The 27,753-nt window shown below is 30.2% G+C and overlaps 1 protein-coding gene across 1 annotated transcript in view; it reads left to right on the top strand.

Moving 5' to 3' along the window:
* Window positions 1-27,753, top strand: part of LOC108910908 (transforming growth factor-beta-induced protein ig-h3) — a 40,606-nt gene that overhangs the window by 9,670 nt on the left and 3,183 nt on the right. Inside the window, exons 2-10 of the mRNA XM_018715658.1 lie at window positions 9,067-9,450; window positions 20,045-20,230; window positions 21,148-21,409; window positions 24,022-24,152; window positions 24,209-24,417; window positions 24,476-24,613; window positions 24,766-24,981; window positions 25,037-25,347; window positions 25,642-25,987. Coding sequence (XP_018571174.1) covers window positions 9,067-9,450; window positions 20,045-20,230; window positions 21,148-21,409; window positions 24,022-24,152; window positions 24,209-24,417; window positions 24,476-24,613; window positions 24,766-24,981; window positions 25,037-25,347; window positions 25,642-25,987 — 2,183 coding nt within the window. The remainder of the gene's footprint in view (window positions 1-9,066; window positions 9,451-20,044; window positions 20,231-21,147; window positions 21,410-24,021; window positions 24,153-24,208; window positions 24,418-24,475; window positions 24,614-24,765; window positions 24,982-25,036; window positions 25,348-25,641; window positions 25,988-27,753) is intronic.

Raw genomic sequence — 27,753 nt, 5'->3', positions numbered from 1 at the left:
GAAAATCCACACTGGACATGCGAATCGCATACGCAGCATCCACAAAAAGTTAATGTATGGGCAGGTATCATCAACAACAGAATCTTGGGCCCATTCTTTTTTGAAGAAAATCTTACTGCCGCACGCTACCTGGATTTCCTAACATTTGACCTGATACCTGCTCTAGCTGTGATTTTCCCTCATGAAATTGATCCAGATATACCGAATGAAAGAATTTGGTTCCAACAAGATGGCGCTCCCCCACATTTTGGTATTGATGTTCGAAGATACTTAGATGAAATGTTTCCAAATCGCTGGATTGGTAGACGGGGTACAGTTGAATGGCCGCCAAGATCCCCCGACTTAACACCCCTGGATTATTTTCTTTGGGGATATTTGAAAGAAAGAGTCTACCAGGACAGACCGGATAATATTGAGAATTTAAAGAACAAGATTAGGGCGGAGATGCATAATTTACCAGCTGAAGTCATTCAGAATGCTGTGGACGGCTTTTACTATCGTCTTGGAGAATGCCAAATAGTGAATGAAGGACATTTTCAGCATTTGCGACATTAAGTTTATTTTTGTAAATTATTATAGTTGTTTCACTTTCTAAATGAAAAAAAACTTGCTATTGAAAAAATAAAACTTGTTTATTTGGTATGGCTGGATTCAGTTTTCTATAAGCTTTTATCTTTCCATTTGAAAAAAAAAGTAGGGGTAGCTGGGGGTTAGGGGGTTGAAGAAAAATTAATTATTATATAACCGAAAGATGGGAAAAAATCAAAATTAGTCAACGTGTTTTGGTGTTTTAAAAAAAAATTAACTCATTCAAAAGATATAAATTTTTTCCGTACTTCTGGCCATCCCTGTATTTGCTTTGACAGTCTGCACAATATTTTGCTATTATATTTACTGAACATGTATTGAAATATTTTCGGGTGTCCCAAATTTCCCGCAAGATTTGAATTTTCCGCCATTTGTGTGATAAAGTGTTGTCAACTAAAAAGACAGCGTGACAGCTAACACATCAGGGTTATTAAAAATGGAGAGCTCCACGAAAGAATAGCACGATTTCATTGTTGAGTAATATTTTTAAAATAATGAAGCTGGCAGATACAGTTCGCAGTTTTCGTTCAAAATATGGTCGGATTAGTGATTTAACTTCATCAACTGTGAAGTGATTAATTTAGAAATCCAGGGAAACTGGATCAGTTAGTGATCTTAAACACTCTGGCCGTCCTTCAACAAGTTGTTAGTCCAGGAACATCAATTCGGCATCGTGGTCAAGAATTGAACATTTTGAGAGCCCTTACGAAAGATTTGCATATTCATGTTTACAAAATTCAATTGACTTAAGAACTGACCATTCAGAGCGAAGAGAGTTCGTTGAATGGATTATGGAACAAAAAATGAATGCTGATTTTGTATTTCGTAATTGACAAAATTGTCCCATTCGAGGTTCAGAAAATCCACGGGATGCATCTACAACGTGTCACTGTTTGGTGCGGATTTGGATTAAAGGCATCATCGGACCATTGTTGTTCGTAAATGTAGCTGATCAGGCAATAACAGTTAATGATGCTCGCTATCGCGACATGATAATTCAGTTTTTTTGAGCTTAAATTGCAAGATATGAATGTAGAAATGTTGTTTCAACAAGATGGTGCCACATGGCATACAACCTGAGAAACAATTCAATTACTGCACGAGTCATTTTCTGGTCGAGTAATTTTCGATTTGGTGATCAGAACTGATGAACATTTCCTTTGGTGGAGTTTTTTTGAAGTCTAAGGTTTATGCCAATAAATCCACGATCTCCCTTGCCTTGAAGGAGGAAATTGAGGCTGTATCAACGAAATTCAGCCGCATTTATGCAAAACGATCATGGACAATTTCTACAAAAGAATGCAACCAGCAAAGTCGTAGAGGCCATTGACCCGATATGCTATTCCATATATAACCTAGTACTGTATACTTTATGAATTAATAAAATAATTGCAATTTGTAATTAAAAACTTGTGTTTTCTATCAAAATTACTTCTTACGTGAATTTTGGGACATTCTTTGAAACGTCGTGTTCCGGACAAAAAATATTTCTTTAAATAATTTTTTTCGTGTGAAAGAATAATTTGATAATCCGGAAGAAGTTCCATTTTTATCTCCAAGTACTTCTTTCTCTAGGAGATTCTGAAATACTCTAAATAATTCATTGTAGTCAGAAAAAAAAGAAGAAATCTAAAAATTACAAATTTTGGTTAACTTTGAATAAACAAAATTTTGGCTTATACTCGTATACTCTTAAATACAACATTTAATTGTTTTTCCTATGTATTTCTTTGAGATGAGAATAAAATTTACTAAAACTTGTCTTTACTATGTTGTCTTTATAATGATCTATATTTCAAAAATAGTCTTATTACAAATTTCTTCTAATTAATTGAAAAATGTCATCTTTAAGTAAATCTAAAAGCACAAGGTTTGTTTCCATTAGTTGATAGAAACTGGTTCTAAGGCATCCAAGGATTTGAAAGAATAATCTAGATTAGTTACAATATAATGAACTCTAACTGTTTTATTGAAAGCGTGTCAGCAAATAATGCTAAAAGAAAGGATATATAGATATTTGCATCTTTCGAAAACGTTCTTCGAGTTCATTAAATAACTGTTCTTAGCTAGGAAGTAACATTAATCTTTTTCATATGATTAGCTAAAGATATCTAACTAGGCCATTATGTGTAGAATAGGTAGGTACTTATGTTATTTAAAATACTGAGTAACTATATGAATCAGGGTGGTAATAGCATTAGGTTAAAGTGTATAGGCTTAGCTATCTAATTGTCTAAATGTTTCTAGACTTAATTGTGAGTAATTAATTTGTTCTTTAATTGAATAAGGTTTGTTTTTTTTATTAGAATTTTAAACTGTTTCATATTGGACGTTTCCAAGGTTACAGATATAATTCATCAGAAAAATGATTGCAAGGAATTATTCAAATTCAATTGTCCTTTTGAGTAATTAATGCAGTTTGTAAAAATAGAAGTATTGTTCGAATGATTCAGATCGTTTAATGGCACTGAGGTTGTACCTAATTATCTCCATGGAACACTTAATTTTCAATGGAAATTTTACTAGGTGGAACTAACTAAACGCCACGGTATGTTTAACACGTGTAGCTTGGGACAACCTTCACCCGAAATTTTCAGTTCGTCTACAATTTATTATACACATGGTGTCTCAGAAATAAGTGTAAAAATTTTATTCGTGCTTTTAATGCGTCATTAGCAACAACTTTCGTCTAATATTTTGTTGGTTTCTAAGACAATGTAATTTTTTGAAATTTTAATTTTTTTCCCTGCTATTGGAGCATATGTCGAAGCGCTTAGTTGAGTAAATAACAAACAAAAATAAACAAAAAATGAAAACTAACTAGGTTTAGTATTTGCAATGATAGTGAATCATTCCATAAAACAATCGCATACTTGATATATTTTCAATCCATAGGCAACTCGTAAGCGTTATTTGAAAAGGTCTAAAGTACCTTAAAAAAATGTGTTTTCGAAAAAAAAATGAATTAGTAAATGTTGTTGCTTTTGACGAGTTTAATAAGTGGTTAAAATTACAATATTTATTTCTGGGATACCCCGTATAGGTATACAAATAACGTTTAGACTTTTCAATTTAAATAAAAGTTATACTTTTATATTATTTTGCAATTTATTTCTGTTTCCTTTTAGAGAAAAAACTCAAGCAAATCCGTTAAAAACAAACATACTTATTTATCATTTTTGCAGTTTGGATTTTTTATGGTTTAAACTTTCCTATATTCATGAGTTTTTTATTTCTGTACAAGTATTATACTGCTGACTTATGCCCCACCCCCACTCTAATAAAACACATAATGATTTTTTTTTAAATTATTTTTCATATAGTTCAAAAGCAAACTACGTATCAGAAAAATCATTTTAATCATTTTTGAAAACCTATGTTAGAAAGAGATCTGATATCAAAACGAAAATTATCTCACGTAAAATGAGCGCTAATTTTTGGTATTATACTAATTTATAAAATTTCGGCTAGTTTACATTTTTAACAGTTTTTATTGCATTTTATTGTATTAAATTCAGTAACAATAAGCACAGGCGTCTTTTTTAATATGAAATATTTTGGACTAAATTAGAATTAGAACCACAATGTTATAGAACAAAATAACCTTTGTCTACTAAACTGTATTGATGCGTGACATAACGGACATAAAACTACAATCGTTGGATTAATCTGCACATATGCTGTCAAACGTAACTGTAGCACAATCAAATTGAAATAGATCTTTAGGGTACTGGAATGAATACAATAAGTACTTAGTGGTGTTATATATATAATATATAAGTAGTACTTTAGGGTTTACATAAGAACAAAAGTGCTTCCTCTCCGAGAAATAAAATAATAAAGTTTAAAAAAGCTGCTATTTTTAACATTTTTTCAGCTAACGGAAATTTGAAAAAGAAGTGACTGAAACAAGATCTAGTCTGATATTTTCCACCAAATATTTTCCAAGACATTTTTCATTAAAAATTGTTGAAAACTTCTGTTGAAAATGTGTCATTTTTATTTCGTACAGGGTACCTACAAGACCCTATTACATTTTTATTAAATTGATTTAAGTATTTGTCCATATATCTGCAACTGGTGTTGAGGGGACTTATTTTACCACTTATTAAGGAGGCAATATATCCAGGTAAGGTGTATACTCAAACATTAATTTGAATATCACCTTTAGTTTGAAAAATATAAAAAATTGTAAATTTTTTGTTAGACTTCATTACCCTGCAACCCGAAGTGAGATTATTTAAAAAAAAATCATATTCATTAAACCCATCTACATAATGGTTTGATAACCATGTTTGGTAGTATTTGATAATATTATTTTTTTATTAAATGATAATGTTTCATTTAATTTTTTATTTTTTTCTTGTATATTATTCTTATAGTGATCTCTCTATATCATTCCTGAACGCTCTGATTTTTGGCCGAATTTTTTCACACCAAAAACTGTACTTTTGAATAAAACGTCAAATATTTTATTCAAGAAACCTATTTACGATTTTTATTATATAAAATTTGAATACTCCTCTGTACTCAGTTCCTTCTTAAATGGATATAAATTAAATTGGTAGAAATCGAAAAAATACAAATTTTATCAGGGTGTTCATTTGAAATGCACATTTCAAAATTAGGTACACATCACCCAATATTCTACTAATCTGTATTCTCAGTTTTAAATAGGTTTGACAAAATTGTAATGTCGGGCTTTTTTGCTTAACATTTAAATATAAAATTAGGTATGTTTATTTTCTGAACGTTATTGGCATAAAATTCATAGAAAAAAAATACATTCGATTCTATAAGATTAATGGATATATTGTGACTATCCTTAGCTGATAAGAACAACAACAATTAAATAAATCTGACCTCTGGTTCATAATATTCTATCGCGGATCTGACCTCAAGATTATTATAAATAAATATTTTAATTAGAACAAACACTTCAATTTCAGACGTTTATCGTCTTTATTGTTGACATTTATTTTAATTACAACAACATTTTTATTAGAATTAGGAAACACTACGTGACCTAATAAATAAGGAGTTTTCCTTCATCTATCAATTGAAGGGATCCATGGCCTGCTGAGATTTTTTAGAAGCGATTTTTGTAAAATAACTATTAAGGATTTTTTAAATAACATTATTACTACGTAACAATAACCAGCTTCACCTAAAAGCGCCTGCATCTCATATTCAATCGATTTATAATGAGAATAAATCTAGGAGGTTTTGAAAGTGCCTGAAAATAAAAAAATTAACTGATTACTGATACTGCTGGTTATAACTGGTAAATAGAAGAGACTGTATGTGTAATTATTTTCATTATTTTAGGTAGAACCTTATATTTTCATAATTTTAGATCCAAAAGTAAACATTATTTGCCAATAATTGTAATCGCCAATTTGATAAATTTTCATCTTAAATGCCTTTGAGATATTACAACTGAAATAAAAACTATACCTATGTTGAAACTGAAATAAAATTTGTAATCTGTACAAAAAAAATATTTTACGTTACTGGTCTATGAAATTTGAAACATAGGGGTTTTAAGAGATGTTGATTACGACTTCATAACAAGGATTTTAATGGAAAATCCCTAGAGTAGTTTTCTCAAACATTGCGTGCTCGTGTACGTGGTTCATCAAATATTTACATCTAGTGGCCATAAAAAGTGTGAGTCAAAAAAAAAAATAGAGGGGTGTCTTGGTTCTTTGTGGGTCACAGTGTATGAACAATGAACTGTACAAGAAAAAACAGCTATATATAGTTAAAATAAATGTTCACTGTCCTAAATTTATACCAACAACTTTTAAAAAACAAAAAAAGTGAAAATGAGGTCACACTGCTTGCAGTAAGGATACTGTAAATACGTTCACATATAAACTTTATGTACGACAGCAGATTAATAATGTTTAACAGAATGGACAGGCGCCTTTCCTATTTTATTCTTTCATTGGAAAAATTATTATTTAAAGAAAAGCCAAAGAAATTTGCATGTTAGTGTGTATAAAATTTTTATTAAAATCTTAGCTGAGCGCTTTCGACTACATAGTCATCATCGGAGCTATTCCTAAAATATCAACAAGAGGCTGAAATGACGTTATATAAAGCAAAAAATTTTTACTTACGTTAAATTTTAGATACCAAAAAAATATTTAGGAAACGTTGAAAATCTTAATAAGTTCGACATAATAATATACAACATTATATATAACATCAATTACTGGTAAATAACAAGAGAAAGAAACAAAAATTGACTAACAATGTCGAACACGTGGAGTGAAATAAAGTGAAGTTAAATGTTAAATGAAATTGAAAATTGACATTCTACAATTCTAAGGATTACCAACTAAGTGAAAACAAAAATTTTTAAAGTTAAACTACCAATATACTAATAAAATTTCAGCTGTGAATTAATGAGATTCCCAAAGATACTTGAATAAAGGTTTAAAATTACAATTTAAATTGACTTGAGTATTAACACAGTTATTAGGATTTCTTTTAATTTCTCTTAGAATTTCTAAGTCTTCCAATAAATTAATTTTATGAAAATCAAAATTATTATGAATATTATGAAGAATTTTGCTATTGTTTAAAGGTGAAAATGAATGGTTAGTAAAATTAATATGATGCCCAAAAGCTGACTTTTAAGTTCTTTTTAAATGTTCATTAATACGAATATTTAATGATCTAATGGTTCTACCAACATAGGTGACGGGACAATCATTACAAGATAACAAATATATACCGCTATTTGACAATTTATCCATTTTGAAATATTATCCAAAATACTATCTAAATAAGATAAATATCTAAAATTGTAATTATTATCAATGTTAACATTTTGTGAACGAAAAGCTAAATTTCTATTTTTCTGAAATAAAATTCTATTAATAGTTCTCTGTACAATATCAGGAGAAAAATCATTATTAATACATAATTGTTGCAATATCTGCACTTCCTTATTGAAATTTAAATTTGATATTGGTATATTTAACAATCTATGAACGTAGCAGCGAATGACTGCCATTTTATGTTGAAAAGGATGATTGAAATGCCTTGAAATGAAATGATCAGTTTGAGTTGGTTTTCTATATATGGAAAATTATAAAGAGCAATTATGTTTGAAAATTTTTAAATCTAAGAAATTTAATTCATTATTATGTTCAATTTCTAATGTAAAACTAATAGAGGAATGAAATTTATTAAGATCAGTAAGAATATTATCAAGAATTAGCAAATTTAGAAATTAAAGAAAAAGGAGTATTTGTAAAACTAACTACCGGTCTAATAGGAAAATTGATTTTATGGATTTTTGGTAAACCGTATAATCTAGGGAGAGAAGGGTTAGATAATAATTTTTTTTTAAAATTAATGTCACCAAAGGAGGACTTGTGAACAGACAAAAATTTTTTCAAATCTAATATCAATTTATTTAATGGGTTTCTATCCAAAATTGTGAAGTTATTATCAATTAAAAAATGTTCTGTTTTACTAATATAATCGTTTCTATACATAATAATCAAACAATTACCCTTGTCAGCCTTGACAATAACAAGATTGTTCACTTTAACATTATTCAAAATCTTATTACCAATTGACTTTTGTTTATAATAATTAATCTTACAATTATTTTTATTTTGTTTAAATTTTAAGATATCTTTTTTGAGAGACACAAAACAACTATTCTTAATAACAATTTTAACATCATCATTAAGTCTTACACTTTCCAGAATAGAATCAACCTCGACTGTAAGTTCATCTAACAATTTATTATCCAAATTAGCTTTCAAACCAAACTTCAAGCCATTACCCAAAAAGTCCAATTCCTCCTTGGAAAACACACAATTAGTTAAATTTTTAAAACTATCATGAAATTTAAAACAATTTTTAGAAAAGGATCGCCCACCTACCTCGTTGGCACCCCCATCAGAACACTTATTTAATAAATTTGTAAGTTTGTTTTTAACTCTGTCAAATTTGTTTCTTTTAATAACTATTAAATCATCTCTATGTTGATTAATTGTATCTTGGAAAATCTCATATGGGACAGACTGTATAATACTATTAAATAAAATCTTAAGTTCAATATTAATAGAAGCTAGACGAGAGTGATGTAAACATAATTCTTTCTTCAATAATTTCCTTTCCATCTCCATTTTGAATGAAATTGGTACATTTTTTGAAGTTTTACAAGTTGCAAAAACTGGAATAATATTCTTTAAACATTGATGTATAAACCAAATATCAATGTTGATTAATTCCCTCTGTGTATTATTTTTTAAATTATTATTTGTTTTTTATGTGGAAAATTAATGTAAAATGTACGATTTGTATAATTTCTATTCTTTGACATTTTATTTAATTTATAAGACCATCACAGCTTGTGCAAGTATTTAAAAGGTTTAAATGTATGAATTTTGAACAAAACAAAAATTCGAAAGTAAGGTGAAAAACAAATGTGTTATATTTTTGTTTCAGTGATCTCTTCAATAACCATGATCCATTTTCGCACGCGTGGACATGGGCAAATCCACACTACCATTCCAAAAACTCCCTAGGATCCAAATCAACGAAGGATCGCGAGCCTCTGTCTCCGGACTATAAAGATCCCGTCACTTCGAGTTCAGATCAGAAACCTGTTCTCCAGCCGAAACCTAATAATCCTTCGACTACGACAAAAAGTCCCGTAAATCCTGTTATCCCCGGTGGAGTTATTGACGTAGACGCAAATGGAGGCTTTCCCACTTTGACAAGTTCCTTCGGACCTGAATTTGACTTTTCCTCGTCGTTTGGGCTGAATTCCAAACCTTTTGGGATCGGCGATCTTTTTGGGGGATTTGCAAGATCACAGTGGTGGAAAGGGTAAGTGCCTTATTTGTAGAAACAGGCGTAGTATTTGAAAGTTGAATAATATTGCAATATTAAAATTTTCTGTAGAGAGTAATATAGGTATACGCTTTTTCCTTGAGTGAAATCATTGTTAGGTTTCACTTACAACAAAAATAATAATAAAAATAATAATAAATCGTGTTATTACTATTATGGATGTGTAAACATACTGCTTGGTCAAACTTTAATGGTTGATTCTACACCACAATTGGACAAAAAATTGTTCTTGTAATTTGTCCCACGAGTGAAGCAATTTAATTCATTTGGCGTTTCTCATTATCTTCAAAGTATAACTTTTTTGTATGCAAGGACATAGTTTGGATGATGCCCTTAATAATTTTCACTTCAAATTTGATTTTCTTGAAGATATTGGATTACTACGATAGAACATTCAAAGCTTTATTATTATTATTATTTATCAGAAAATAATATAATTTGTCTTACTAAGGTAGCATAATAATTATCAATATATTGGTGGCAGAAATTTTGTTTTCCTAACTTTTTCGAAAATTACAGTAATTGATATTACGAGTAATTCCAGAATATGAGAAATAGTTTAAATAGTACTAGGTAGTTTAAGAAGTGCTTGATTAGAAATTCTACATGTGTCTTAAGTCCATGTTGTAACTTCAGAAGGTTATTTCTTCGATAATTTTAGATCATAAATAAAATTTAAAAAGTAGATAGGTACAGTTTGACATAACTTGATGTAACTTCATATAATTACTTAAAAGCAAAATTTTTCTGAACTGGTATACAAATCTGTCATTAGTGGCGAAAATACTAGACACTGTCCTAAAAACCCTAGAATTTCGACGTCACCGAATGTTGTCGAAATTATATTAGAGTAGATAAGTAGATATTTAATTTGTAATGTTATTTTTAAGGAAAAAGATTTACTTTTAAGAGTTACTACTTTTTTAAATTTAAAATGACTATAACTAGTGGTTGATTTAATCGAAATTAATTACGTTTCGTTTATCACAAAAAAATATTGAAACATTGTTTGTTGCAAAATATTTTTCACTACCATGTAATCATCAAAAGTCCAAAAAAATCGTAGAAATTTTTAATTATTTGAAAAATATCGAGAAGGCATAGTCATTTCTAGGTCAACGATTTTTTTTATTTAAAATTATATTTCGAACATAATATTCTATACGTTTTTTTTTGGGAAACGAATAATTTAAAAGATGTTTTATTTTTTCAACAAGCTTATGTGTTATAAACTTTTTATAACTAACATTACAAGTTATTTATCTAATTTTAAAAATATAGATATTCAATGCATTTAATTTTCTTTTACTACAGTTTTGGAGTATCTCACGATTCACTAGTCACTAGATGGATTTGTATATTAAATCAGTGAATTTTTGCCCTTAATAATACTATATGTTGGGATATATTTGAGTAAACATGATATTCTTTAAAATTCTATATCCTGTAATTCTAACAAAAGGCTTTGGAAAGAAGTACCCACAGAGAACGAATGTTTTTTACTTCAAAACTTTTCCAATATGCGCTTTTTTATTGATACTAAAAAAATAATCTTATAAGTTAGGTTTTTTACGTAGTACATACGAAAAAAAGTAAATCGTAAAAATGGTCCAATTAAAGTTATCTCCGGTCAAGTAAAATTCATTCGCTGCCTCTAGACTTTATACACTATCTTAATTAAGACTTTTTGGTTTAAACGACCCAATCAAAAAAATGGAACAGTTTTTGCAGGCATTTTTTATATACATTAAATATTATTTTCTCAAAATCACGTTCTCCTGCAACCCATTCAATAACTGTAATTTATCAGAGACACTCTGTATCTGTATCATCTCCCGTTGCGTACTAATTTACTAGTTCAGAGAACGGTTGCTACGGACGATGATTTAGCATCTTTTGTGACAAACCAATTTGCCGTTTCATTCATTTTTTAGTATTTTTACGCCCTGATACCCACATCATTAAGGTAACCTCTTTTTTAATATGCAAAAGTAGGTTGAGCCTGCACAACTTAATTGCTGAATAACTAACTGTCTAAATATAATATAGACAGGAGCTACTAATTTTATACCCGTATTTTCGTCTGCCTCCTAATTTTGCATAGTAATAATCTGTATAACATGCTTTCTAAATATTATACTTTTATTTACTAGACTTGCTACGTTCTTATAATTATAAACAAACACTATAATTCTCTAATTAAAGATATATTATTATACACTGCTTTGAACTCAGAAATAATACCTTAGAAGTAAGTATACAAAGTTTGTACTACTAATATAGCTCATTTTATACACTTTTTTAATAAACACTCTTTCGTCACGTTCTGGTTAACTAGTGTATGGAATAGGTACTTCCTACGGTAGATGATTTAGCATTTTTGCACAATCTATTTGTCAAATCCGTCCTTTTTGCACCTTTCATACTCCAAGACAAGGAAACTAATAAATTGATAAACACATACAAAAAAGTAGGTTGAGCCTGTATAATTTCATTGCTATAACCATGGTCCTCATATAATGATTACCTATATTTTTCTGTACAATATCCTGCTTTCAAAACCGTTGTTGTTTTCAAATGGCTATTGCCTCTTCACAAGGTCAAATCATTAAACAATCTACTACGGCAATAATCGATTTCGATTAAAAATCGTTGCATTGTTCTTTTAAATCTTAAAAGAAGAAATGATGATCTATGTTTAAACTGACTTAATCTTTTTCTGAGAGAATAAAAACTCCTTTATACATCTTTTAAGTTTCACCAAGAGCTAGAAAGGTAGTCTGTCAACTATACCAAACATTGAGAAAACTGGGCAATCCTTTTGTAATCACGAGTACAACTGTTAAAATCAGGTCATTATTTACAATGTACGTCCCTGCAAAATGTATAGCATTTCAAAATAACGGAAATTGTTTTATTTATTCACTTCCCTTCACAGTGAATATGAAGAATGTAGTTTTTATGTATAGGTGCAATATTAATTTCATTCCATTGTAAACCATAACAAAGAAATGAGTATTTCGAAATATAGGAAAAAATAAATATTTCAATTTACATTTTGCATTACTATTTGATTGTATCGACATAATGTTGGCAGAACTGAGGATTTGAGAAATCAGTAGTAATGAATGAAATTATAAGTATGTAGGTATCACAGTATATTGATTAGTATACTGTGGTAGGTATGTAGAGAAAGTACGAGCGGATTTATAGCAGAATTGGTAAAAAATGTAGAACGTGTTTGTAAGCAATAAATAATTACAGGTGGTTAATATGTGGTTCGAATTGAGCAATCGCTTTGGTCAGCAATCTAGATCACAATAGACAGGCAACGTTGGTTCCACGTTCTTCTAGAATCTCATTAATATTATAAATTAATTCAAGTGATTCATCCGCTTGGAAACATTTTGTTGTTATGATTTATTTATAGCAGTTTGCCGGTTGTTTATATGCTACAGTGGCGTAGAGTTTCAGGAAAATTTGAATTGTAGTTTATTATTTTTCTGGATGAATTATTGAATATAATTATTTTGAAATCAGTCAATATGAACAGATGAAGAAAGAAAAATAAGCTTAATAAGGCTATAACCAAAAAATTAGAAATGGACAATGGAAAATTACGGCCGCACACAAAATTTTCAAAAATAGACGGCTAAGGATACCGCAAAATAACTTTAATATATGTATGTAGGCTATGGTTATAGGGTTGTTTTTTTTTTGTTTTCAATAGGGATTTTGGTATTTTACCGAAGTCTTCATTGTCAAGACTTTGTACCTACATATTTTGTCTGTGTTTTGTTCTGATTATTTTTCGTTTGCTTTCTATCGGCTTCTGATATGCAGCTATATCTAATAACCCGTTGCCAAAAAAATTAATTTGATTTCAAATTATCTGTAACACAAGACTATTGTGCACTAGTGCAGGTTTTCTATAATATATTAGGTGTATATTTATGCATTCTATTGCTCTCGATTAAGAAATTTTCGATATATGTACACACACGACACTGCACAAACGGTTTATATTCTAGAAAGTACTAGTAATATTGTCAGGACAAAACCGTGTTAAGTTCAAACCGTAGAAACTTGACCTCATATTAATAACAACCTATAAATAATTGATTTTTATATATCTACAGCACTTTAACTCATTTGAAATTAGAAAGCCACTAATTCTCGCCAAGCTGTTTTTTTTTTGAGTCCGAAAATATCTCTTCGTACTTTCTTTTAAATTTTAACTAGTTTCACTAAAGTAGGAAAAACTACATATATTTATACTAGTGTAGCGGTACGCTACAATTACATTTAGTACCTGCCCCAATAAATATATTTTGCTTTCTGGGAATTTATGAGCCATATAAATTATACTTTGAATTATCCGAGATTATCCCAAATAAATGTATTTAGCAAATGAGATTAGAATAAGTAGGCTGTAAACATAAATTAGTTGTTGTTTATATATTGTACTTAAGCACAAACCGAGTAGGCAATGACCCGGATAAGTGTTAATTAGGATAGGGTAACAAAAGTAGGTACCTGGGGACAAGGTTAAAACCGAAAACATTTCGAGGCACGAACCAGAAGTCTTGAAGCCTAGTTCCTGCTCGGTTGTGTCTCGTGTTACCAGCGAAATTAGTAGAATAAAGTTTTCCATGCTACTTAGAGTTTTTCTCCTCACTTGAAGACCAAACCACTATACTAGATATGTTTAAAATCATATCGATCGTCAGTACCTATACCTTATGTGATACTTAACCGGGAAAATCTTTTATCTATCGAAATTGTTTCTAAGTGAGAGTTAAATCAAAAGAAATTGTCAGAAAAAAATCATATTCTATTCTTACATTATTCCCCAAATGCGACAATTTTGTCGATTAATGAAGCTATCAATATGAAAATGAGCATCATCGCTGAAGATGATTTTGTTCGAAAAATCAGCATCCATTTGTTGTTGTTCCATAATCCATTCAACGAACTCTATGCACTCTGCGTGGTCAGTAGGCTTCAGTTATTGAGTCAATTGAACTTTGTAAGCATGAAGATGCAAATCTTTCGTGAGAATACGCTGTAGGCAGTTTCTCGAAATATCCAATTCTTGACCACGGTTCCGAATTGATGTTGCTTGCCAACACTTTCATGAACTGCTTCGATTTTTTGTGTTGAACGACTAGTTGAAGGACGTCTAGAGTGTTTAAGATCAATAATTAACCCAGTCTCCCAGAATTTTTCGAATAATTTCTTGACAGTTGGTGAAGTTAAATTATTACTTTTCCGACCTTTTTGTGTGATAAAACTGTAGCTGTCAACCTTCATTATTTTAAAAATATTGCTTAACAATGAAAACGCGTTCTCCTGGCTGGCAACTGTCGCGCTGTCTTTTTTTTTTCGTTGGCAACACTTTACCGCACAAATAGCGCAAAATTCAAATCTTGCGTGAATTTTGGGACACCTGATATAATTAATACAAAAACAGAGATTGAAAGAAGTATTTTGTATTTTTGTTACCTCTTCTACAAAGATGAATACGCAAAAAACAGCTACTCTACAAATAGACCTTTTCGTTTCCAAATTTTACTTATGATTGTTTCCCATGTATGAAATCATTAAATATTAATATAATAAAATTTTATAAATATAAACATTAAACTTTTAGAAAAAAAGACAGTTTGAAACGATAGCGTCAAAAGCGCTGAATATGACTACATATGAATTGTTTTTTTTTAACAAAGCAATATTTGCCCGTTTTAATAATAAAAATATTATATACATTTGTGACGTTTGTAGAGGATCTACCTACATGTATTCCAGAGATTACCCATTATTTTCTGAATACTCTGGTATTCATTAAGCTTCTTAGCAAACAATAGGGTTTTACCGTATGACGAGTTGTACATTTTGGTGTACTGTTTGTCCTAACAATATAATCATTTTTCACACTTAGGAACTTCTTGTAAAAGTTCTTGTAAATAAAGATAATTGGCACAGTTTGCGGGTTCAACGAACTTGAGCGTGTACCTGCACGAAGAAAGTTAATATTGCACTAGTGAGTAGCTTCAAAGACGTTCCAAAATCTTTCTAATAATTTACATTAAAAAGTAGTCGTTTGTATTATTTTCAAGAAATTATTTTATATTGTTAAATTGGGCCAAAAATCAAATATTATGTATGTTGCTTCCGTGCAATAGTTTATATATTAAAGCTAGATTTTACAATTTACGGTTTCTGAAAAATAATTGAAGGTTTCTCAAAAGATTGTCCGGGTTAGAATTGTTTTTTTTAATATATACAGGGTGTATCTAAATAACACCGAAAAAATGAAGGGACGAGTCTCTGATGAAAATTCGAAACCCTGGTGGTTCGACATTCTAGTTTAGCCGATGTTGTTTATTATATTATACATAATTTTATCAGATATGTGCCTAGTAAATAAGTAAAAACAATGATTTAATTAAATAAAATAATATTTGCAGTCATCTAAAATATTTAATAGATATAGTCTCAATTTCTCAATTGTACTAATTTCTGTTAATATACAGGGTGTATCTAAATAACACCGAAAAAATGTAAGGGGTGATTCTCTGATGAAAATTAATAAGGGTCTCTGGTATAATATTTTTGGAAAAAACTCTCCCCTGAAGAGTTACGACCTTACAAAAATTTAACAAAAAAAATGGTTTTTCTATTTCATTTTTCATGTATATCAAGCTAAAGAAACCAAAGAGTAAGAAACAGTAACGATAAATGACATTGACATTTGTTTCTATGGATTCCATTGTAAAGAACAGGCCACTAGATCTTTCGGCAAAATACACTCGCGTTAAACAGCTCTTAAAAAATGCATTGCAATAAATTTATTTTTCTCATAAATCCTTAACTTTTCGAAATCACTTGTAGAGATCAAAAAGTTAGACATTTTTTATCAAAAAAAAAAAATTATAGGAAAAAATGTCGTAGGGGTAAATTATTTGAACCCCTTACAAAAATATTTCAGGGTTGAAAAAATTTCAAAGAGTGTAGTCTTTTTGACAGATATGGGAGACAAAAAAGAAAAACAATTTATTTTTTAAGTTTTGGAGGGGCGTAACTTTTCAGGGGAGAGTTTTTTCAAAAAATTTTATACCAAAGCCACTATTAATTTTTCATCAGAGAATCACACCTTTTTCGGTGTTATACACCCTGTATACATATAGACAGAAATTAGTACAATTGAGAAATTGAGACTATATCTATTAAATATTTTAGATTTAGAAATATTATTTTATTTAATTAAATTATTGTTTCGACGTATTTACTAGGTACATATCTGATAAAATTATGTATAAAATAATAAACAACAACGGCTAAACTAGAATGTTTCATTGCTTCCTAAAATAAACGCTTATTTGCAAACCACCAGGGTTTCGAAACTTTAATTCCATTCTTTTTAATAATTAAGAAATGACAGTAACAAGTATCTGACATTGAAAACTGTACAAACAAGGAAACATAAGATAATTCTTAACATTTTTATTAACTATTACATTAAACATTTCATTGCATTGTTTTTCAAATCTGTTATATAAAATAAAGCAATCTAAATCCATAAAAATAAACTCCCCGCAATATTTTATTATAAAGTTTATAATTTTTGTCATTAAATATTAAATTAATTTTTTAATTCCCCTAATAGGTGTACAAGTAATTTTTTTAAATACTGGGTGTTCCGACGTGAACGTACAAAAAATTATTAAGTTGTATATCCGGCTAAAATACGATTAAACTCGAATATATTTTTTTTCAATTGCTTCCGTTAATAATTATAAATATTATTTTATTTCATTTTTATTTTACACCTTCATATGATTATTACCGAATTTCGGCCTTCTTCAGACCTATAACAAAAATTGAAAATTTAAAAAATTACGATTTAGAGAAAACTGTACCAAGAAGTTGGAGGCATTATTTCGAAATGCGTCATTCTACAAACTAAAATACCTACCAAGACATGTGTTTTTTTTTCATATACAGGGTGTAACTTTGAATGGGGGTCATATTTATACAGAGGCTTCCTTTGATATTTAGGTACACGTATCAATAATTTATTTTTTCAAATTCCGTCGTAAAAACTTATTTTATTTCGTACCCCGCCGCTGGAGAAGCTAGTTTAACCTCAAATAACGGTGCGCTTTAGTCGCAGCGCATGCACAATTCTACACCAATCGCCGTGAGTAGATTCTGTAGAGTGGGGGTTTGCCACACAAACAGTACTTAATAGCTGTTTTACATTGACAATTTATTGATGAATAAATTGACGAAATTCTCCATGAATTAATTCACGAATTTATTGGTAAACAGTGTGGTTTTAGACTGCTACATACTGCAAGTTTTTGACGCTTGAATCAGTTCTACCAACGAATCAAAGAAGCAAATAAATTTCAAAAATGTCATCTTTCCACTCATAATTGTAGTGATACAACAGCGGTACCGTTTTGACACATATTATATAAATATTAGTGTTTGTAAGTAACAAATCAGAAAAAACAATGCAAAACTAGTACGACGCCACACAATTATTTACATATTCCAATAACATAACCTCATTACTGATCTGAGGCTGGAAATCTGTTGGATTGGTACTTCCGAACTTCACGAAGAACATGCTCTAATTCGTCAAGAACTTGATGAATAAAGTGATGAAGTTATTTGATAGCAGATTTGGTGCATTATACTTGTCCAATTTCTTGATGAAGCGACTTCATGAATTAATTCATCAATAAATTGTCAATGTAAAACAGCTATACCAAGTAATCTAACAAAAAACTCAAACAGTAATCAATAATGATAAATGAAATACACAAAAATAAAAATAGTCTGTTGATGGCTTCCAGAGATGAAAAAAATTCAAATTCAAAGTTAGATGGCGCCCTTCGCTTCCTCACCGTTGACCCGCACTATCTCCCTTCACATGCACTGCAGATTGCCTACAATTCATGTATTTGTAATACATGAATATTACAGTGGCGGCGTACACAAGAATTAAAGTGCATTTTAAAAAACTAATTATAGCTCGACTATTTATTGGCTTAAAAAAAAAAAGAATTTCAGATTCGTAATCAGGGGAACACGTACTATTACCCCTAAAAAACCGACCCCCTCTTAAAGTTACGCCCTGCATAAGAAATACGAAGGAGAATTGTCAACTAGACTTGACTAAATTATTATTACGTATCATCTGTAACTGGTTAAAATGTTATGATCAATTTTTGTTCAAGTTTTTACAATCTGAATTTAAGTTGATAAAAATAATCTTTTTTCAAATCATTTTTCCTTGTTCAAATTTTTTATGGCATCAAAATTAAAATGACGTAATTATTTTTGAAGTGGTGTAAATTTAAGGCTTTTGTTTTCTGGTTTATCGATATTGGTAATGTTATATTTATGACTATTTCCTCTTTTATGCATACAGTAGTTTTTTAATTTTTTTAGTAACCTCAAACGAATTTTTTATGTTAAAAATAAATGTAATTCATACACGAAACTATGTACCTAAGTGGCTTATCTTCTTTATGGATATTTGGTAAACCATATCATTTTGGGCGATCATTACTGTATTATGAAAAAATTCCAGGCATTTGGCAGACATCGATCTTTTAAGTATACACTTCTGTTTTGCAAAAATCTTGTGTTTTTTTAGAATAAATTTATTATTATTACTGAGAATGCTGATAGTTGGTATACCGAATTATTTACTCCATTTCTTTTTAAAGCTGCTTAATAAATTCTCTCTTAATTCGGAGATACTCTTTACATAAAAAAGGATTCACTAAACTCATAGTTTTCGGTAAATGGAAAAATAAAACAGAAAACAAAATAGATTTTTCAATATTTTAGGGAAATAAAAAGTTTCAGACACATTGTTTTATATCTAGAAAAAATAACCGAACAAATATAATTTTACCACTGTATTTAAACGATATATGAAGTGAAATTTATATACATAAATAACAAATAGTTTTGTTTTTGATGGAATGAAAAAGACTACAAAATTTTAATATAGTAGAGTAAATTTATCTCATTCAGAATAAATTCAGTTTAACGCAATTTCCACAATTCTAGAATACCATGACTTGTAATGGAGTACTAGTAAGTGTGGAGGTCACTTTTTGCATCTTTGACTCTCCTTCAGTTGAGGAAAACCACAATTAAAATATAATTACTTTCTGTCAGTGCATTTACATTTCTGCAATTATAAATTAATAATAAAATCGTGTCCCCTTTTTAAGTTACTACCTTGCAGTTTGTATAGTCGTACGTTTGTTGATAAAAGTAAATACTAATAAAGTTCCTTTGTTTCTTGAATCATTTTATACCAAAAACTTAATAAACCAACAGTCTCTAAAGCCCCTGATTTTCGAAATATAAATCTTGGAAATTTGATAGGTGCACATGTAAAAAAACAATGTAATTTCAAGTTACATTTTTTAAAATTTAAAATAAATAAAACTGTGTTTTATCAAGCATCTAAATCCGATGGATTTAGATCCTTGAACCACCTTTTACAATAATTATTAATTTTTCTTTTTCTTTTCAGAGACAATGTGTGTATTGAGAGGGAAGAAAGTACAGATGATGATGATGATGACGATCAGGAGGAAGAAGCAGATGACAAGAAAAATGAGACTGAACAAGTGGGGCGACAAATCCCTGATCTTTTTTCGACATCTATCAGGTTATCCAACTGTTTCGAGACTTCTAATAAATATGAGTGTGTCACAAAGTAAGTTTAAGTTTTAAGTATATATTCCAGTATTCCTATGAATCATATCTAAGGCAAAGTTTTATAAAATAAAAAAAAATCCAGAAGTGCTAAAGTTGGTATAAATAGTGTTGTCATTTAAAGGGTATCAAAAAACACTAAAAATAAAAATTTCTTGTATAGTTATTGGGTTGTATTTATATTTTATAAACGTAATTTTATCTAAACTGAAATGAACCACATTGAAAAAGTGAATTGTTCTGATTCCACTGAAACGCTGTAGCAAATCACAAAATACCTAATGTTTCGAACATTTAATCAGTTTTCCCTTTAAAAATTTGTATTTAAAGCTAATAACATTTTTGAAAAGTTAATTAGTGATGTGATACAGTGTTTTGAGAGAAATTAATTAAATAATTATCTACTTTCCAAAGGTATATAATGTCCTAGTATCCTTTATTTAATAGATCACTTTTTTTTGTTTTTTAATTACAGTTACTTGAGAGGACCATTGACCTAGAAACCATGTCATACTTTTATGACACCCGAAGCAGTCAATTAAAAAAAATATCTTAGATATAGTCTAATAATTTTATAGATCTATTTGTTTTTCTTTTAATACGGATTACTACAATTTAGAAGAAAAACGCCTTAACAAAAGACTTTTATAAATGATACACAATTGACACTTATTCAATTAATTACATGTAATTAATTTAATTAACAAAACAATGCCAGTCCTTCAAAAGCCTTCATAGTAAATTGCAGCATTAAAAGGCCTTTAAGAATTAATTCAGGATGTTGGTTAATTAAAGTCATTCTTTTGTTTTTTTTATCGGAGTTTTTCTAGAAGAATATTTCAATTATCGTATGGTTAGCATGATAAAATTATTTTAACAATGGAGTTGCATCACATGAAAAATAATTGTCTATTTCAGGATAAACAATCACGGCATCGTGAAGACTTTTACTGTTCGTTACAAGTGCTGTTACGGGTACAAACGAACTTCTGGCAAGGGCTGTGAAAAGCAGGGAGACCTCAAGCCGATCATGGACACTTTGACTGATATGAAAGCGGATGAATTCAAAAACTTGATCAAGTCGACTGGCCTTGAATCAAAGTTTACCGAAGGGAACTTTTCTTTGATCGTTCCCACGGACGATGCTTTGAACCTGTACAACGAGAAACTGAACGATATGGTAGGTTTGCGTTAAATATCTTTTGTATCTGTTTTTAAATGTTTATCTCACGAAATAGAAGTTTGCACAAAATAATATTTGCAAGGTAAATGTAGCAGATGACCTTGACCTCATCGTCAAAGGGTTAAGGTCTTTTTGATTGTGGTAGGGTGTAGATCCTAAGTATATATAACGGATACATAACTTCTGTCTTTTCTCTTATGAATAGTCGTAGTATGAGTCTTTAACTTTCAGTTCTACTAATCAGTTCAGTTATCCTTATTGATATATAACTTTGGTTCAATGCATTGGTTTTCACCGAAGAAGATCGTTTTGAGCACTTAGTTAGCATCTGTCAAGAAGTTGCTTGCTATATTTTTGAGCCTTATTCTTCACCCTTTTCTGTGTCTTAATCGTTTTGATCATGGTGCGACTTGTGGTTGATTTCATGTTCTCCTTAATTTTATAATATAATGCAGAGTAGATTATCATTAGTTGTAAATTTATATTAAAACTTCTTATAGATCTGAAATATTAAGCAAAACATGTTATAGTTTAGTTACTTTATAGAAAAAATCTTCTGTAGAATTTCCTTGCTTATTTTTCCACTGACGTCATTTTTACAAGAAAGGGGGGAAAGAAATTGAAGGGCTTGTAAATTATGTCTAGTTTCTTCGTTCGACACCAGCATATATCTCTTTAGTCCAGGCGGTATCTGTTTCGGGTTGGGTAAAACGCATATGATCGGAGATTTTTGCTTTAACGACTTCTAAATAACATCAGAAATGATAATTTTTCTCTGCAATTAAAAAAAACGTAGGCTTAATTGTTATTGCAAAAAAGTATAAAAAAATAGCAAATAAATTCATTTTTTCTTGGATTCTCGTCGAAAACTTAGCAACTATTCATTTTAGACAAAAATGGAAGAGGAAAAAAAGTTTTGTAATTAACTTTTGAACAAGAGTTAGTTACAATTCGAAAAAATAATTATTGTTATTGCAAAAATCGGAAAAATCATTTAAAAAATTGCAAAAAATACTAGTTTATTTGTCAATTTTTTTCAGACACTTGAATAATAACTAGGATCTTCATGCTTTTCCCAATTAAACTTCTTAGTGCATATAATCATCACACCAAATTTTATCCAATTCAGTTCGATAGTTTTTACATAATAATTGTTTAAATTTTTTTATTTTTTTAAATTAAAAAATTTTCAAAATCAAATTTCTAAAAATCTAAAGCTTTTGAATACTTGAAAATTTCACCACAAACAGAAGAGCTCTCAGGCTTTAAAATGCTTTTTGAAAAATTCAAATCGGACTATTAGGTGAGCCGTGGTGATTGTTTAAACATTTTCGCAATTTTCACGCTTAAAAACAATTGCAATAATTTAATGTTTTTTTCAAATTTTTTCTGATGTTATTTAGAAGCCGTTAAAGCAAAAATCTCCGATCATATGCGTTTTACCCAAGTATACCTTTTTTAAAACAGATACCGCCTGGACTACTAGTAAGATAAATTGTGAGGATATGTACTAAGTATACGGCATCTGTCATGTACATTTTTAAAGGTGGGACAAAGTACATTCTCAAACCCAGTTGATGTTGAGAAATAGTTGATATATTTACCATTATAAAATAAATCAAATAATAAAGGTTATAAAAATAAATGCCTTAAAATCATCGCCACCAAATAAATATAATTGAAAATATATTAATATTCATTTGAAATTGTATAAAAAAAAATAGGATACTGAATTTAGTTTACGGGTAGACGTTTCAGATATAAAAAGACATCAGAATCTATTCCTGCACATTTTTCGTACACGAATTGCATATTACCATTTCTCATCTGCCAGGAAAAAAGATTTTGATGCATCATCATTTGAAACCACAGACCACGTTTGATTTTTAGTTCAAAACTTTACAGAAATCGAGATCCAAGTATTATAACTTTTGGTCTATTTCAAATGGAGGCTATTAGGTATTAACTTAATAATAAAACAATGAATTCAGTTGTATTATTTACATATAATGGACATGCTGTTACTAAATGATGAATGTTTTAAATTGGATATACGAGTATTACTGAATTTGGTATATTTTAGAATTTTTGTAATTAACCAGAAACTTCCTCCAAACTTGTTAAAAGATATACACTACTCCAAATGTGGTTTCTAATTTGACATTCAAGTTATATGTCAGTTGATTCTATTTATTGTATTTATATGAAGAATAGATTATTCGTTGTGATGATCTTATCACTTTTACAATCTTTTTTGTTAGTATGGGTCAAATCTTGTAACTGAATTTGAAAGCAGTTATCCCCAACCGATTGAGTTGAAATATTGCATACACATATGTTTGGATGACAATGCATGGTGAGCTAAGTCACGTAATTCTAAATCCAATATGGCGGACTCCCAAAGATGGCGGACCATTTATTTTTTATGCACCCCCATGATATGGGTATCAAATAAAAGGGTTTGTTGAGAAGAATACGAAAATAAAATGTTGTCACTAAAATCTTGTTTTTATACATGAACTTATTTTGGTCCACTTTCAAACTCATCGCAACAGAATCAAAGCTCAAAGTAGGCAATAATAAATATAAACGTATGTAATCTTTTTCAGAACAACGTCGATCTATCACGTCGACGACGTGCAATCAAAAATGCACTTTCAAACAAAGATCTAGTCCTCAGTCACACCATCGAAGGCTTCATTGATTTACAAGACATCGGCAACGAAGAGATTCTAAGAAGGTATACCTTAATCAGCAGTAATATGTTTTGTTTTATTAAACTCAGAATATTTGCAGCGAGAACAACAATAGTTCCATTAGATTCAATATGTATCCCACCCAGTCTGACGAAAGGTTAGTGACAGCAAACTGCGCCAGGATTAAGACTCCTAATGTTTTGTCCAAATCTGGAATTGTTCACATGGCTGAAGGTGTTGTTATTCCTGCAACTGAAGACATCGAGAGTGTTATCCGCCAACATCCGAGACTGACCAGTTTTCGAAAAGGTGAGGACGAAAATAGTTAAATAAAAATCTGGCATTTAATATTTTTATTGTATTTCAGCACTGGAGTATACCGACATCTCAACCCACATCAAACCCGATGGTCATTACACCGTTTTTGCACCAACCGATGAAGCTTTCAACAAACTAGAAGAAGGCCAAAAACAAAAGATCTTGAATGGTGGAGGATGTGTAGACAGTAAGTTCATTTTGTAAATAATATACATTTCTAATATTTTAGCTGTTTTTTTTGTTTTTCTTTTATTTCATAGTGAGTCCAAAAATTTTACAGTAATATTAGATATTATATTATTGCAAATAGGTATTATTATTCTTTTGTTTTTTTTTCAGGTATTCTGAAATTTCACTTCACCCCCCACACAGTTTGTTCGTCAGCTATTATTGGCAATGCCACTACGCACAACGTAGAAGGTGACATTTTGAACTTAGAGCGCACTGCTGATGACGAGCTCATCTTTGAAGGAAAGGCTAAAATCAGTGAAGCTGACATCATGGGAACTAATGGCGTAATTCATTTGCTCGATGACATTATTATACCACCTTCAGGTATTGAATCAAATAAAACACTTTTAGACAATTATAACCATGTAAATTATTCCAGGATTGTACATTGGAAGCGTGTTGAGGAATCATAACTTCAGCAAATTCCAAGACATTATTGAAAAAGCCGGTATGAGAGAAGAAATAAATAGTTTAAATAACGCCACCGTGTTCGTCCCTGTCGATAAGGCATTTGAAACTCCTGAAGCTAAGAAATTATTGGAAGCAACACAGGACAGTCCTGATAAATTAAAGGAAATAGTTAGATACCATATTGTTCAAGGGCAGTTGCAATCCGGTGACATGAACAATAACCTCTTGTTGACTACCAACGACTACGGAAAAGAGTTGAGGGTCAATCTATATTCAACGGTATGTATATTTCAACCATTTCAATTTTGAATTAAAACAAAAGTAACTAATGTTTCTGCTTATAGCATCAAACAGATAAAGGTAAGGTATCTGTACCAAATAAAATTTGAGGCCGCCGTTACTTTCTATTGTTGAATATCAACTTTTCTTGATATATTGTCAAATCTCCAAATCGTCATAGGTATATTGAATTATTTTACATACAAGACGTGAACTTACGCCTGATTGACTTCGGCAGTACCTCAACATTTTCTAAATAGGGTAGGATAATGACGCAACTGCATTTCTTTCCAGTTACCATTGTTTACAAACGTCGTCAATCGAGCTACCGTTAACTGCGCCCGACTGATTGGATTCGACGATAAGGCCTGTGGTTCCGTCATCCATGAAGTGAACAAAGTGTTGGTGCCTCCCTCGCAGAACATCTTGGAGATAATCGAGACAACCGAGAAGTACTCCACGTTGCGCAGCATTCTTAAAGACACGGAAGTGGAAGCTATTCTGCAGCAGAGCAATCAGTCGCTGACTTTCTTGGCGCCTACGGACGAGACTTTCGCCGCCATGGATGAAAAGGATAGGAAAGTTCTGCTGGAAGACAAAGAAAAGGCCAATGTCGTTTTAAGGAACCACGTTCTAACAGGTATGTGACAATTTGATTTGGATAAAGATGGAACATTTCTATACCACTTATGAATAAATGAATACTTGAATATGAATTGTATTATATATAAACATAAATACGTTAATAAACAATATGAAGTTATTAATTACGACAGAAACTTATTAAACAAGAAGAATTATTTGTATTGTGGTATGAGTGTTTATAGAAATTCTTCCTTTGTCCATGTTTTTTACAATAAAGATTTTTCAGTGCAACTTTTAACATATAAGATATTAAATTGTTACAAACTTTTTTACGCGGTTTACGTTGATAATATAATTCACCGTTTTGGAGTCAGAATTCTTATACTTTTGAAATAAACGGTGTTATAGTTGTTACGATCTCAGTTGGAACCGCATAAAAACACTTTAATCATATATTCTATGGAATCCATACGCGTCCAGAAAAATTTTGGCCTGTGGTCTAGATATACTATATTCCGAGCTATATTCCTATTTAGTTGCCGATATTCTCTAATTTTTTGTAAATAATCTTCCTGAAGTTCAACTATACTTCGTGATTCCATAATTACCATACGATTGTCAAGTTTTTTATGTTTAAAACCGCATTGTAATAAAACATGTCGTAAAGTATCTAAAGATTTATAATTATAATCAGGATAATCGCTTAATTTATCTCTAACCATGTTTAAGGTAGGAACTTTATTTTCTTTATACATATTATAAATTGTGCGCCGAATTACATCTCTGGTAAAATCGTCAATATTCTTTAATTTTGTATTTTTCCGTTTCCTCTTTGTACCGTGATTAATAACGTCTCCTTGTTTAATTACGCGATAAATTGTCGTTTTTGCTATCTTAGTTAATTCGCTAATCCGTTTCCTAATTTCCATCCGTTCACTATTTTCTCTTTTCAAGCAATCATATATTTATTTCAAATAATACGTTGACTTTGTACGTGTAAATCTTTGTTTTTAAACTTCGAGTTTGTTTCGACGCTTTCGACAAAAACAAGCTCGACTATTTGGGGATTTTTCCGGGTTATTTCGTTATCTTCCGTTTCAAAGGGTTTCCAGAAAGCCATACTAAATTATTAGATAATTACATATAATATTTATTTTAATAACTATTACCCTTTACTGGTTACGATATGACCAAATGATAATACTAATTAATAATTAATAATATCTATAATAATTATAGAATACCATGCAAAAAATTATTTACGACCTGGTGGACTAATACAGGTTTCCTTTGACGACCAGCGAGCCGCCGTCGATTATACATCAGGCGGACTGGTCTACCAATACCGAACTCGCCCAATGGCTATTCGAGTATAAATTACGAGACAGATCATGGCTAAAGCATAAGAAGAAATTTCAAGACAAGTGCAGACGATCTTGTGCTTTAAGATACACAGGTTCCAATTGATATCGTAACAACTATACTTAGAATCCAGTAAATTCATTCGCAAGATATCAAAGCGTCACAAACTGTTTTTGAGTGATTTATGTAGATGTTAGTTAATTTTGAATACACATCCAAAAATATCACCGCAGAATGTCTGTTTAATACAGACTGACAGTCTGTTAAACGAAGACGTATTTTCGGTTCTTGTTGAATTTATCGATTTCGAAATTGGATGACAAAAAGGACCAGCGTTTGTAAAATTTTGTTTTAAAATGGAAAATCAGCTTCGGAGACTAACCGATCAAATGTTTTTATCTAGTTTAATACATTTCAAAATGGTTTCGAACCAGTCGATGATGATTCCTGGTATGGCAG

The sequence above is a fragment of the Anoplophora glabripennis genome, unplaced genomic scaffold, assembly GCF_000390285.2.
Source record: "Anoplophora glabripennis isolate ALB-LARVAE unplaced genomic scaffold, Agla_2.0 scaffold635, whole genome shotgun sequence".
Taxonomy (NCBI): Eukaryota; Metazoa; Arthropoda; class Insecta; order Coleoptera; family Cerambycidae; genus Anoplophora; species Anoplophora glabripennis.
Note: the sequence above shows the minus strand (reverse complement) of the source record. Positions and strands in the feature narration are given on the sequence as shown.